At 46.1% G+C, this 15302-nt stretch overlaps 1 protein-coding gene across 1 annotated transcript; it reads right to left on the reverse strand.

Annotated features, from left to right (window-relative positions):
- Nucleotides 1-1256: 1256 nt before the first annotated feature.
- Nucleotides 1257-3789, reverse strand: OTOS (otospiralin). The gene is made up of 3 exons (XM_010005072.1): nt 3738-3789; nt 3378-3404; nt 1257-1441 (listed from the first exon to the last, which is right to left on the reverse strand). Exons 1-3 carry the CDS (start codon nt 3787-3789, stop codon nt 1257-1259), a joined length of 264 nt encoding a protein of 87 aa, XP_010003374.1.
- Nucleotides 3790-15302: the final 11513 nt, after the last annotated feature.

Consider the following 15302-nt stretch of genomic DNA (forward strand, 5'->3'; position numbering starts at 1 on the left):
GGGCAAGCGCCTCCGCTGCCCCCCGCGCCGCCGCTTCCGGGTGCGCGCCGCCCGCTTCCTTTATATTGCCGGTGGGGCGGCGCTCTGTCCGCTTGGCGGTGCTCTCGCTGGTTGCTCAGGGCGGCGCCATTTTGCTCTCCCCGCCCTCCTCACCACGGCAACAGGGCCGGGCCTGGAGGAGGGAAATGGCGCCCAAGGAGGGCCCGGGACTAGGTGGATCCGTGCACAGAGCGCTGGGTCCCTGCGGGGGATGTGGCTGTGGGTCCTGCTGGCGGGCCTTCCGAGAGAACACAGCCCGGAGATTTGGAATGGTGTAACCTTGTGTCCTACGTGCTCTACGTATACAAGTAAAAACCATGGTCTGGCACACGGTACCAGAGCCAGCACCGAGCAAGGATCTTGGAACAACTGGGCCTCGAAGAAGCAAATCATCAAGGAGCTTGAAGGGTGTCTCATGGAAATCACCAACTTGGCAGAGAAGACCTGAGGTCTCTACAGATAATGGGACCTAAGGAATGCAGGAGGTGATTAACAACCCAAATCAAGATCATTGATGGCTCAACCAGCCTGGGGCAGTTGGAGCTGTAAAACTTGCAATATCATTTCTTTGAGGTGAACTTAGCTCATTATGGTGTAATTATAATACTAAAAATCACAACGCAAGTCAAAAATATCCCTGCCCAGGAGAAGACCCTTCCCCTGAGTATGGGTGATAGAGTGATGTAACCATATTATAACTATATGTAAATTGCTAACCAATCGCTTCAAGGAAGAAGGATTTGGAAGCTTACTAACTTTATCGTTTTCTGTATAAATATGTAATGGAAAATCTCATTTGGTGTGCTTGATTCATGGGAAGGCACCAAGCACCCAGCTTTGTACAAACTTGCACTAAATAACAATGTTTCTTTCCTAAAGGAAGTCTGTCTTAAAATGGTAATACTTCCAGCCACCAAACTGGTATTTAACTGCTACACACAGAGAATGGGTTCCTGAGCAAGGGCTGTTAGTGTTACCTGTAAAAAAAGCCAAAAAAACAACACCAAACGTCCCCGAGCTCTGCAACAGAATCAAGGAGTTTATTGATTTTGTGCAAAAGCATAAGTTGTAAAAAGAAAAATGCTAATTTAAAGCATGAAACTCTACATGTAGCTGCTGTGGGTATGTGAGTGGCACCTAAGGTGCATTTGCTGGCAGCCTTGTGTTCACTTAAACACCTTGGCCAGCACCAGCTGCAGCAGAAGTGAGTGAAGCAGTCAGTGCTCGTGGTTGGGCACGTGATAGCCAAGGTGACTCCCAAAAGGGAACTGGGCAAAGAAGGCTCTGGCCATTTCCTCAATCCTGTCGTAGGCTCCCAAGGTCCGGAAATACTCCACATAGGACCAGAAATCATTGGCTGAGAAGGGCCAGTAAGGCAAGGCTACAGACTCCTGGTAAGGATCTTAGGAAAAACAAACAAACAAAAACAAACAAAACACAAACTTGCTATAATAGAAAGCATTTTTTTTGAAAGCTTGGGCTCAGAAGCCAACAACGTTTGGGGTTGTAGGTTCCCTTGGGGGCCTTGTGGGCTCTTCCAGCAAGAGAGAGGCAGGCAGGGCCATGATGCCCTCCATGTCCCTCTGCACAAAAGATGAAGTTAGTATCCTCTGCTCCAGTGGCACAAGAAATAGCAGAGTGGGACAAGATGGAGAGTAGGAATGAAGGGACACCATTGGCATTTGGGGCAATTCAGGAATTCCTCAGGCTGCTTTAATTTCTAGAAGGCAGCTGGTTATTTAAAAGCAAGGAGTAATTACAACTGAAAACCATTTTTCCCTATTCCACACCATTTCCTCTCCCCAGTATAAAAAGATAATGAATAAGGCACCATCAGCTGCCCAAAGGCTCCTGGCAGCAGAGCCAGGGGAAAGGGCCACACAGTTGCTCCCCCCCCATCCCAGCACAAAGCAGCCCAGCTAAGTAGAGAACACAACTCTGAAACTGAAGGAGCTGACCGCCCTTGGGCCCAAATCCAGGCAAACACAGAGCATCTATAGAATGTCAACACTTGCTGAGACCACATAGTTACAAATGCCTTTGTGTGCAGCAAAGCTAAACCCAGCATTTTGTTTTGATTTTAAAGTCCATTTAAAGAAATGGGAGTCATACCACTCACCAGGCTCAGCTTGGGACTGGGGTCTTTAGTGGAAATTCATAGCCTTCTACAATCCTATTGTCAGGCCTTAATTTTACAGAGTCAAGTTTGCAGCACACAGGCACAGATGGCAAATAACAAATCAAATGAGCCACCTAAATGCTGTCTGCAGTGGAAAATTCACTGTTTATACCAGCTGGCCTTAGATTCACTTTGCAGTCTGCTGCTTGGCCCAGTGTGAAAGAAAACCATCATTGTTGGTAATGTAATAGGGCACTGCCTGAACAAGGTTTTATTTTTAGACAGACACACACTCCCCTGATTAAGAGGTTGCCACAGAAATATTTGCACAAATACCATGGCACCCCTTAAGCTCATGAAAACACAGATATGCATTCAAAAGATTTTAGTGCCATAAGGAAATAATGAAGCATAGGGAAAAATGGTTTTAATTAGAAGTAATCACATCAGCCCTCATTTCATATATCTATTTCTCCTTTCAATATTTGTTACAATATTCTCCCTGCTTATTTGTAGCTGTGCCCTTGGGATGCTGCTTGCTATACTAGATGTACACTGGCAATGGCAGAACCTTGTTACTGCAGATACTACTCTGCAACTGTTTTCAGAGTGAATTCTGTCTGAAAACACCGAAGAGAAGTTAACTAAGTCATCAATAAGCCAGTGTAAACATCATCTAGACGTTGAGGGGTTTCTGTAATCAAAAGCAAATGCTAATCTAATGGGCTAATCACACAAAGTGACACGAACCACAGGGTAGCTGTGCTAAAGGATTTATTCCAACATTTCTCTAATTGGATTTGTAGCAATTTGTAAATGTTAAGCTTTTTGTTGTGGAAGTCAGTATTTCCTGCCAATAGCTAGATACACATATAGTATTACTGCTCAGGACAGACAACATTCTCAGATGTCTAATAAGTATGGTACTTTCCAGTTACAATTTTATACAGAGTTAGTGACTTGATCATAACCCCTTTTTGTTTTAAGACTGCAATTGTGTTTGCCTTATTATTAGACATTAATAGGTCAGCTCTACATATATTTTAAAGGAATTCTAAAAATCCACTTTTCTCCCTCCACCAGAACTAGATGAAAGCACTTCCACAGCCCACTAAGGTTAGTAAGTGTTGCTGCCAAAATCACTGCTGGGGATCAGGTCTGGGAGTTATAAATTACTTCTAATTGTTAGTGATACAATGGAAAGAAAAATAATAATTACCATCTGCATCTAGGATTGATCGAGCATCTGTAAATAAAGAGGAAACTCATCAGTACAACCTTCTGCACAGAAGGACTTTGTTAATAAAAGGTTTCCTGTGGAGCCAGAAGCTGACAAGTTCTTTAATGCACATGCAGGACCCTCTATATAGCCAAATGTTTTCTGCTTCTTCAACAGCTGAGTAAGAAATTCCCCACTTGCAGTTACTCTGTACTGCAAACCAAATACTCTTAACTAACAGCCAGAGTAGTTGTGATTAATACACAACATCTGATACTAAATAGAAGATATTGTGTCAGTAACAAAGTATTTCTGGCTGCTTGAAAAAATAAATGAGAATAAATTCAATAGTAATCTTACCTGTTAGGATGTTCATCAGCATACAGAAGAAAAATAAGCCAATAAATGTCATCTTTTCTGCAAGATATTGCTCGTTTCTGAAAAAAAACAAAGTGTACAGCTGGGGATTATTACAAAATATTATTATTTACACAGTCTGTTATTTCTTTTTGTGTTGGAAGAATCTCTTCCAAAAAAAGATTCTAATTTTTAATTTAGGCATAACAAGACCCAATTACATTTTCTTGCAGTTTCTGAACTGCAACACAGTATTAACTGCAGTCCTGGGTGTGTACTGATATTTTGGTATTAGGTGGCATAAAACTAAAAGGCACTTGTGAACCGACATGAAATGTCGGGGGTTTTTTTGGTTAATTTCCTTTAGAAAATACCTCTCTTTCTTCCCTTTTGTCCTTCTTGCAGTAGTAAAGGTCTGTAGCTCCAAATCAGCTACAAAACTCTGAAAGGGTTTCTCTTGCTGTAAAATAGCAGTGCTGTTTAGGGAAGGGTGGGGGAAAGGGAGAGAAACGTCAGCGAGTTACAACACCAATCTGATTTTGTTGCCTTCAGGTAGAGTTATTTTAACTACTCACATTTGCATTCTTTTTCAGCACTGTCCATGGAAGAGACAGTTTCTGAGAGGAAATCAGAACTAGCTTTGGCAGTAACACTTTTGTATGTTGAAGATAAAGAAAATTCAGAAGCAAATTCAGTTATTACCATCTTTGTTGCCCTCTTGATTTTCTTTGTTTCCTTTCAGAAAAAATTTAGGAATGTTATTTGAGCAAATTGCGAAGAGGATATGGAGTTCTCTATCCAGCTGAGTCACAAAGCCCACACTTGACACTCATTTATGTTCTTACTTGGGATCCTTCAGATCTAGATCTTAAAGTGTAGATAGGCACCAAGTGCCCACTGAAATCAATTGGCTTCAATTAAGAAAAGAAGTGGGTCCCCAGTTACCTCAGTCATGGTGATGGTGCAGAGACTGCAGCCTTCAGAGAGGGTTGATAAGGTGCATTGAAATGCACTTTCACATGATGCTGATTTCCTAGGAAAATTCCTCTCTGGATTACCAGCAGGTGGGACCTGAAACTGGTTACTTTGCTCTGCCACATCCACGTGTCTGCCACAGGAGTGTCACACAGGGAAAGTCTGCACACACACCAGAGTGTCCCAGAGTGGAGTGAGTGGCCTTGCAGGAGCCCCCAGTTTTGCTGGAGCTTATTCCTATCTTCATGCAGAGTTAGATAGTCCTGCCAAGAATTAATTCAAGATGTTCTGAGCAAGAAGAAAAAAGTGCTTTGTAGGACAACAAGCTGTGCCAACTCTTGTGGAGACTGAAAAGAAAAATATTATGAAAGCAGAACCTGTTCCATCTTTGAAAGGCTTTAATGCTCCTGTTTAACATTTGCTAGGCCTGCAGGAGGGGCCCTACATGCCACCTGCCCCACTCACTTGGGTGGCAGCAGATCCAGTGGGAAAAGGCACATTCTTGCTTGGGGGAGTCCTTGGGTGCAGCCGTGCACTCTGGTCCACCCAGCAGCACTGCCTGCAAAGCCCAACAGCCCTTCCCCTTGCAGTGCCTAAGCTGTATATTCTATGCAAATCAACTGTGGGAAGCACTGACGTGCCAACACACACAAAACCCATATTAGCTGTAATTAATTAGCATAAAGCAACCTCTGGACATCCATCAGCAGCTTTTTGTTTTAGCAGTCAATAAGGGTGGTGTAGCTCCAAGACAGAGGTAAGAGAACATGCTACAGTGATGACAAAGGAGACTTAATGATCCTGACACAATCACATCCTGCAGCTCTCCCTTAGAGCTATTAACCCTGCTGGAGGAGGAGGATGTTATCAGGTCCAGCGTCACTCAGGTCACAACATGGTCTGACATACACCTTTACACCTGCCTTGTTACAGTTTCTCAATCTGTCTTTTGAAGCCTGGAGTCACCCACTTCCAGGATAACACATCTGAGAGTCAGTCTTCCAGCAGTTACAGGCTTTCAATTAAATTTGTATCAAAGTTTTCTACTTGCCAAAGCACTGATGGAGATGGAAATAAATTCTCAGGGTTTCCATGATAAAGGAGGCCTCAGAAATTAAAAACAAAAAAAAGATGAGAATTAGCATTTAAGACACATGTATCAGGGGATACAGACAAAAGATAGTAATTTTAAATGCTCATTTTAATCCCTTTCTACCAAGACTTGTGTTGCTGTACATGACTGCCTCTGCCCTCCAGGTCTGTGTAAACACCTCATTGGACTACAAAAGATGAGTTGGCTCTGGCATCATAATTCAGAAGCTGTTAAACTTCAGAGCACTAATCCAGTTGTTTGAAAAATGATGGTGGGTTCAGTGTGCCAAAGAGCATCATATCCTCTGGGACTAACCAGGAAGCACAGTGTGTGCTGACTTGCAGTATTTGTAACATACCACAATTTCAGGGGAGCTGAGCTTGGTGCTGAGGGACAGAGACACAGACATAGTGTCCTTCAGTGCTCCTCTGCCCTGTGCTGCACCCACAGCTGCTGCCAGGAGACCTCCAAGACACTGGTCTGGGGGATCTCACTATGGAGCAAGAGCTGTCCAGGGAGCAGCTGCAAAGCTGGGAATACAAAAAGGAGGGTGTAAAGGGTGATTTCTTTTTTTTCCCCTCACTTTTCCCTCTATCCCCTCCCCAGCCCCCTCTCTTTTTATTGGATTATTATTAGGAAGAAGAGGCAATTCAGAGTATCTCTGCTTTTAATGAACTTTTAAGTTTTGGGTTGTTTTTTTTTAACGCAAAAATCTGGACTTTGGGAAAGCTGTCTGCCTCTTGCCTCCCCTCTGGGGTGTTAAGGGTGTATTTGGTTCATGACAGCCTGGGTGCAGCAGAGGGCTATTCTCATTACTGTTTTCTGAAGACCAGGAACATAACTGGGCAGGTAGCGCAAGCAGCCAGTTGAGTGGCCTAAGGGTACGTGTGTAGATAATAAATAAGGATGGAAAGTGTCTGATCCTCAAAGTTAATTGAAAATAGAAACCTCTGTCTCATTATTTTATTGTGTTTATGTGTTAGGGTTGTAAAACTCTAGTTAGTTCCCCTGATAGGCAAGGCCTGGGTGGGGGCAGCCCTGCAACTGCTGCCAGCCAGCCCTTCACCAGGAAAGGGTGGCTGTGCCAGAGAGCATGTGAGCAAGGGACAATTCATCCCTTCTCCAGGTCTCCCCTGCTCTGGAGAGACAGTGTAATACATAATTTTTATAATGCATATTTAGGTCTTAAAAGGTCTCTCAGCCAGGCTAGAGCTGGTACCTGGCGAGGATCAGGGTACCAGGTGGGCACTGGAGGAGCAGCAGAAGTGCCTGCTGAGAGCAGCAAAAACATTTTCTGCCAGTCTTTGCTGGGAGAAGAAAAAATAAATCCAGATAGTTCTGATGGTTTCTCTCCCTGCTTCATCACTGACCCTCTGCTAGAGATTTTTTCCACCCTTCCTGAGATGAGTAAAGAAATAACACAGTTGTCCTCAGATCCTTGCACTTCCCCACCTTAATTGAGGATTAATTTATATGCAACAAGAGGTCTCGTATGCCTGTGATGGAATGGGTTGTGAGTTTTGCTGCTGATACCCCTGCTCTCTGGGCACCCGTGCCCAGGGTCTGAGCACATCTTTTGTGCAGCTGGGGGGGCTGTAGGTGATGGGGCACATTGGGGTCACCCCATCTTTTAGGGAATTTGGTACAACTTGGTACAATTTTGATACAATTTACAGGGTGGAAATCCACAGGCAGTGGAAAACTTAGGATGTATTTTTCAGGCAGAACCACATCTGGTTTTTAGGGATGTGGTTTAGTGGTGGATTGGGCAGTGTGCTAGGTTAATGTTTGGACCTGATGATTCACTTCTCCGTTTTATTAAAAGAAAACAAACAAACAAACAAACAAACAAACCTAAACAATTCTAAAAGCCAATTTGGCTGCTGAGCTGCCACATCTCAGAGGTGACCAGAGGTGGGTGCCAGGGCCGGTCTGGAGCACGGGCTGCAGCCAGCAGCAAGGTTTTCCCTTAGTTACATTTGTTTTAGCAATGGCCACAAGATGGCACAGGGCCCCTCCTAGCAAGATGCGAATGTGATCATGGAAGAAATACCTGAATCCAGGCTGAGCGAAGGCGTGTGATACCCAGGAGAGCTGAGCCTCAAGCCCTTCCTGGGCGGTGCCAGCCAGGCAGAGGGTCAGTCCCTCACCCCATCTCACTTCGGGGAGTACAGAGCAGCCCAGGGCTGCCCAAAGCCCGGTTGCTGGTGGGAGCTGGAGGAAGGTGGTTTTCAGATCACTGTTTTGTTCAAGGGTTCTTGGGTCCTGGCCACCCAAGGAAAGGGCATTTCTGTCAGTGGGAACATGAGTGACTGCACTGCAGCCCAAAACGTGGTATTTGCAGCTGAGTTCTGTGCAGAAAGCTTTGCTGTAAGGGCTGGTATTTGGGGAGGGTCATAAAATAGATAGTGGAGATGTTGAACAGGTTTCACCTGTAGCATGGGAGGCTTGTCAGGCCACGTAGGTCACGGGGGACTGTTTGCTGTAGATTGGTGTAGATTGTAAGGGGTGAGTAGGGGGTTGGCTGGAGGAAACCCAGAGTAACCTCTTGCACTACTATTTTGAGCTATTGAAAGACAATGTCTTGCAGCAAGTCCTGCAGGGATGATGTGGTGGCAGCCCAGCACGTGGGGCACAGTTGTGGTCAGCCCCCAAAGGCCATCCCCTGGCCAAGGACCTCCCCTCCATGCTGTTTGGTTCAAGGTGATGAGTGAGATGTTTGCAGCTCCAGTGGTTCCCAAAGGCCCTGAAACAGCAGCAGCCAAGAACAGCAATGAAGTCAGAAACAGTGTGGCAAATTATCTTATCTCTCTTCTTAATTATAAGAGAGGTAATAACCCTCCTACTGGACTAATTACAGGCAGTGAAAATATGGTAATGAACCTGGCTCCCATCGCCAGAAGCCACATCTCAGAGGTGACCAGAGGTGGGTGCCAGGGCCGGTCTGGAGCACGGGCTGCAGCCAGCAGCAAGGTTTTCCTTTATTTACATTTGTTTTAGCAATGGCCACAAGATGGCACAGGGCCCCTCCTAGCAAGATGCGAATGTGATCATGGAAGAAATACCTGAATCCAGGCTGAGCGAAGGCGTGTGATACCCAGGAGAGCTGAGCCTCAAGCCCTTCCTGGGCGGTGCCAGCCAGGCAGAGGGTCAGTCCCTCACCCCATCTCACTTCGGGGAGTACAGAGCAGCCCAGGGCTGCCCAAAGCCCGGTTGCTGGTGGGAGCTGGAGGAAGGTGGTTTTCAGATCACTGTTTTGTTCAAGGGTTCTTGGGTCCTGGCCACCCAAGGAAAGGGCATTTCTGTCAGTGGGAACATGAGTGACTGCACTGCAGCCCAAAACGTGGTATTTGCAGCTGAGTTCTGTGCAGAAAGCTTTGCTGTAAGGGCTGGTATTTGGGGAGGGTCATAAAATAGATAGTGGAGATGTTGAACAGGTTTCACCTGTAGCATGGGAGGCTTGTCAGGCCACGTAGGTCACGGGGGACTGTTTGCTGTAGATTGGTGTAGATTGTAAGGGGTGAGTAGGGGGTTGGCTGGAGGAAACCCAGAGTAACCTCTTGCACTACTATTTTGAGCTATTGAAAGACAATGTCTTGCAGCAAGTCCTGCAGGGATGATGTGGTGGCAGCCCAGCACGTGGGGCACAGTTGTGGTCAGCCCCCAAAGGCCATCCCCTGGCCAAGGACCTCCCCTCCATGCTGTTTGGTTCAAGGTGATGAGTGAGATGTTTGCAGCTCCAGTGGTTCCCAAAGGCCCTGAAACAGCAGCAGCCAAGAACAGCAATGAAGTCAGAAACAGTGTGGCAAATTATCTTATCTCTCTTCTTAATTATAAGAGAGGTAATAACCCTCCTACTGGACTAATTACAGGCAGTGAAAATATGGTAATGAACCTGGCTCCCATCGCCAGAATTTGAATAGTTACAATTTACATGAAATAAGAGACTTATGTGAACAGCAATTACTGTTTTTTACACGGCTCTCTCTCATCCCCTCTATTCTGATCCCAGCAAATCACGATGTAATTAGTCACAGAGGATTAAATGCTGCAGGGAAGGTACTGGGAAATTATGTAGAAACAAAACTCTGGTTTGGTTTGACTTGAAGTGAACTAGGCTTATGTCTCACAAAGCATGTAGGGCCTGCTCTGCCTCCTACCTGCCAGCTCCTCCTTGCTGCTGTCGGAAATCAGTGTAACCTCACCAAAGGTTGAGCAGTCCAGCTGTTGTCTGAGTTTCTCCCTGGCATCGCACAGTTGGATCAGTGTGGATTTGGAGGCAGCCCCCTGGTTCTCTGGGACACACATCAGGAAGGTGCCCTCCTGCCTTATCCAGCCTTGCTTGCAAGACACTGGTAGGGGTCAATCAGCCAGATGTGGGTTAGAGCCAACTATCTGCTGGGAGGTCACCACTCAGCTGTGCAGGGGTCGGGCATCATAATGCCTACCAGTATTGCACTTGCCAGAGCTGCATGTGCTTGTCTGACAGTAACATTCACAATAAACTCCTCTCACTGTTAATTCACCTTGTCCTGGATGCCCAGACTCTTTAGTTCCAATTACTGCACAGGATTTCTTGCCTTCTCTTTGGGTTTGGCCAAAGATGGTAACAAAGAGGTGGTTTTGCTGGCAGATCAGCCTAAATTCCTCCAAAAGCCCCTTCTCTTAACTGCTAGTAGTTGAATATTTGATATCTGGGATGAATCTTTTGCTATTGTCTGTCTTTTTTTGTTATTGCAGTCTTTGGTGTTCTCTCTTCTCTATTTCTTAAAATAAAGTCTATTAGTTAATGAGTTTTCGAATGATTGTTTGAGTCATTCCTGTGTGAACAATTGCTACTCTTTGCTATAAATGGGCAGGCTTAGAACAGACTTTTCTATTTGGTTCTTTTTATTCTTGTTCCAAATTCTGGCTTTGTATTTTTTGTTTCTTAATTATTTTTAAAAATTATGACTTTTTTTAAAATTCTTTATAAATTATCATCTCCTTGTAGGGCTGTTTCTTAGCCTCAGAGTATCTTAATGGAACTTGGTGAGTGTGAAGAATGGCTCTGCCTGCAATGAATTGGTATCATCCCTTTACTTGCTCTAGATTGTTATAAATATTAGTGACTGCCATGAGGGAGCAGCAGCAGGATTTTAGTGAGATGCTGAGTGCCTAGAATGACCTAGTTTTTTAAGCATCTGAATGCTTCCCATGGGATTCCTTCAGGCTGTCCCATCAAATGCATTTTACTGGTCCTCTAGAAAGAACTTTGCCTCTAAACTTGCTGCTGTGAGCACAGCAGCTTTGGTCTATTTATCCTTCTTTAGCCAGTAATGAAGAGCTATCAGATTGGAGTGGTTTTTAACTAAAACTGCAACAACAGCAGCCATGGACAGTAACAAAGCCTTTAGGAGCCCTATTAATTAGCAGCCAGTTCCCCCTCAAGTTACCAGGCATGGCTTGTGGTGTGTGGACAAATAGCAAAAGCTGAACATATTTACAGGCAGCAGAGGCTTAATCAGATGCTCAGGACAAGCTTTACCTGTGGTTGTGCTGTCCTGGAACACAGACACATGGATGCTGCTCCCAAGGGTGCCTGGGGGGGCTAAGTGCAGGCAAGGTGAGGCAGGGGGCAGGCAGGAGCCAGCATCTGTGCCTGCCCTGGAGGTCCCCAGCTGGCATTGCTGGCACCCAGCCACCCAGCTGCCTGTGGGTGCACATGCACACCCCAGGTTTATCTGAGTCCCAAAAATACTCCCCCATTCACATGAGACCTCCACTGGGCTGCAAGTCCCCGAGCCACCCCTCTTCTTTGTCTGTTGGGGGTTTGGTGGTTGTTTTCTAACTAGCCTCTGATGCTACATGAAATGTGTGGCTTCCAGTAATGTCTCTGGCTTGAGAATGCTCTAGAAAAGGAATATGAAAGTAACACTCCAGCAAGATATTCTGAGGTATGCTTGGTTATCCTGAGGATAGAGAAATGTAGTGTAGCTCAGCCCCGAGCTGCAGGCAAGCTGTGAGCAGCCTGGATAATGTTGCCTTTAAGTGTGAGCATAACACTGTTGTCCTTACAGAGCCACCAGTGCTCAGCAGGCAGCCCCCTCCCTGCAGGGAAAGAGACTGGAAATTACAACTTATGGGTATGATACAGGAAAGGTTCTAATTTAGCACCAAGGACAATTAGACCACAAAAGGCAAAATGGCTAGAAACCTAGTATCAAAAGCCAGTATCAACTATGCGGAAGAGGAGCTGGTACAGAAACAAGGTGCTTCCCATGCAGAAACCTCAACAGTGAACCATGGAAGGTCTTTGATTAGTTGGAGTCACTGACCTCTTTCCTTGTCCTGTAGCCCAGGCAGGTGGGTACTTGGGCACACGTTGGGTTAAGCTCCCCTGGCATAGCTCAAAGGCTACAGCAGAGTCATGACATGAAAGGCACCCTGAGGAGGCACTGCAGAAAGAGATTGGGTACAAGATGTTGGATCAACACCAAGATGGCGGCACCAAGGAGAAAGCAGACAATGTCCCGAGTTGTCTCTGTCAAAGCCTGGGTGTACTGTGTGCCCTGTTCAGCACGGACACGGAGCTGGGCTGCTGCTCTAGCCAGCTGTACAGGCAGACCCAGCTGCTCTTACCCTCCTTATGCCACCGTGCTGTGGGACACAGGATGGTCCCCTAACACCTCATGCTGTGCATCTGAGTGTGGAAGGGAAGCAGCACCAGCCCAGCTGGCAGCTGAGCCAGGCCTTGTGGCCCAGGCTCAGCCCTCTCCTGGTGCAGAGACAGACAGGGGTCCAGGAGGGAAGGAAAGAGCAATGGGGTGAGTTTCTTGGTTTCTGGAAGATGTAGAAGAGGAATCAGGTACTGACAACCCAAAATACATCTTCAGCCAGCATTGTTGCTGTTCTATGATAGCTCCCAAAATGCAGACAAAGGGACTATGTTTAGGAAAGAGACATTGTCATTTAGTGCAGGTTTGTACAAAGCTGGGTGCTTGGTGCCTTCCCACAAATCAAGCACAGCAGATGAAATTTTTCATATTTATACAGAAAAGGATAAAGTTAGTAAGCTTCCAAATCCATCCTCCTTACCGTGACTGGTTAGTGATTTACATATACTTATAATATGGTTACATCACTATTTCTACTACCCTGCATGCTCAGGGGAAGGGTCTTCACCTGGGCAGGGGGCTTTTTGACCGGGGCTTGTGATTTTTAGTATTATAGTGACATTATAATGAGCCAAGTTTACCTGGTTTAGCCATCAATTGTCTTGATTTGGGTTGTTCTTTATCACCTCTGCATTCCTTAGGTCCAATTATCTGTAGAGACCTCAAGTCTTCTCTGCCAAGTTGGTGATTTACATGAAACACTCTTAAAGCCTCTTCATGATATGCCTTCTTCAAGGCCCAGTTATTCCAGGATGTCCTTGCTCAGGGCTAGCTCTGGTACTACCTGGGTGCCTCTGACTGCAGTTGTTAGCTTGTTCAGATCTGCAGAGCACATCTTGCACAGAATTGTCACATCGGTCTAGATTTCTGAGTTCTTTCCCAACACTATCAGTGACTAGTGAAATTGGGTTTGGTATATATTTGTATATTTTTCTTTATAACCCACCTGTTACTCTCCCTTCCCTATTCTAGTTTTACCTTCCAGCCTTGAAGTATCTCTTCCTTACTCCCCTGTGTCACGGTTTTAGCCATTAACCAGGGACAGAGGCTATGTTATCCCCTCACTACCCTCCAAGGGGAAAGGGGGAATAAGGGAGACTTTAAGGTTCAAGGAAAAAAAAAATCAGCAGAAATTACCTTTCCTTCACTCTTCTTTGGCTTTCCTGACCACACACACTGTTAGCCAGCTTGTTCATCTGGAATCAGCCATTCACTGATTGATCTGATTAGAGCTAATTACTAATTCTTTCTCTTACTACAACCCTGATCTTATAGGCACCATGGGAATATGATTTAATTACAGCACAATATCAATCAGGTGCCTTAATTAAAGTGTTCATGTTCTAACATGATCCTATTTTCTCTTTTCAGTTGTATGAGCTGCCACGCTTGCAGGAGAACAAAGCTGTAGCTCCATGGGCAGTTCTCCCAAACCACATGGAGGAATCAGACTCACAGTTCCCAGCTGTGGCTACCTTTAAGAATTCTTTCTGGAAGGATTTTTAACATGAAAAGCTGTGAGTATAAACCATTTAAGCCCTACACTGTCCAGCAGCAAAAAGTTTAACTACATGGTCTATGAAGAACCATGTCTTGATGTTCACTCTGACCTAGACAAACACTGGGTCTCCTAAAGCCCCTCAACTCAGTCTTGATACCTGCTGGAAAGGATGCTGGGACTCGGGACAATACCTAACTCCTCCCTGAGGATTTACCACCATACAACACCCTCCCGCTCCACAATATCCTGTGGCAGGCACATTCAGCAGAGAAAAAAGATCATTTTATTGTGATGACAACAGTGGGAGCCCAGGAGTCACAGCACTTCCACAGGTAACAGGAAAAAAACACCTGCAACAACAGTGTCAGAAAGCTCTGATGAGCCCACAAAGGCATAAAGAGGCAGGACTTGGTTCCACTTTCCTTGGGGAACACTTGGTGAGGAGTTGTGGGTGGCCCTGATGAGAGAGCTCTGGCTGGCAGTGGCTGGTGGCTGTCTCTGGCACCTTCTCCCCATGGGAGTGCCCTTGGAGAGCTGTGTGTGGGCAGAGATGCCAGCAGCCCTGTGCCAGGCAGCAGGGCTGGATGGGGAGCCCTGGGGCAGCTGCCATGGCATTCTTTCCAAGCCCTGCACTCCAGCACCATCCCTCACTGCCCCTTGGCAGCCACTTGGACTGACCTAGTGCTGAGGGCTGGGGAAGGTGAGCAGCAGAGTCTGGTACACACCTCAGCCGCTTGACCTGCTGGGCCTACCTGCTTCTTTGAATTCGCAGCTTTCTTCTGTCTTCCTCCTCTTCATCTCTTGCTGCCATTCTCTCTCCTCTGTCCAGGCTACTTTTCTCTTTCTTCTGTTCCTCTTTTCATTTTCCTGCTGGCAGCCTGCAAACCTTTCCATCCCACAGTGTGATAAGACAGGGAAAGCCAGGATCAACTGGAATCAGCTTTTGAGGTAACCAAATCTAGATCATATTACCTTCTTTCCTCCTCTGAAGAGCTCTTGATTTCTTCTCCACATCCCAGGGAGTCTGGTGTGGTCTCTGGTGAGGTCACTGGCGCGGTCTCTGGTGTGGTCTCCGGCACAATCTCTGGTGTGATCTCTGGTGTGATCTCTGGCACAGTCTCTGGTGTGATCTCTGGTACGGTCTCTAGTGTGGTCTCTGGCACAGTCTCTTGTGTGGTCTCTGGTGTGATCTCTGGCACAATCTCTGGTGTGATCTCTGGTGTGATCTCTGTCACGGTCTCTGGTGTGATCTCTGGCATGGTCTCTGGCGTGATCTCTGGTACGGTCTCTAGTGTGGTCTCTGGCACAGTCTCTTGTGTGGTCTCTGGTGTGATCTCTGGCAC

This window comes from Chaetura pelagica, unplaced genomic scaffold (genome assembly GCF_000747805.2).
Source record: "Chaetura pelagica isolate M959 unplaced genomic scaffold, ChaPel_1.0 scaffold219, whole genome shotgun sequence".
Taxonomy (NCBI): domain Eukaryota; kingdom Metazoa; phylum Chordata; class Aves; order Apodiformes; family Apodidae; genus Chaetura; species Chaetura pelagica.

Bases quoted from the DNA above. Each gene is read 5' to 3' on its own strand.
- OTOS (XM_010005072.1), bottom strand. From the start codon at position 3,789: ATGACATTTATTGGCTTATTTTTCTTCTGTATGCTGATGAACATCCTA. The intron at 3,405-3,737 runs GTAAGATTACTA...CTTTATTTACAG, and splicing joins GCTGATGAACATCCTAACAG to ATGCTCGATCAATCCTAGAT. The intron at 1,442-3,377 runs GTAATTATTATT...GTTTTTCCTAAG, and splicing joins ATCAATCCTAGATGCAGATG to ATCCTTACCAGGAGTCTGTA.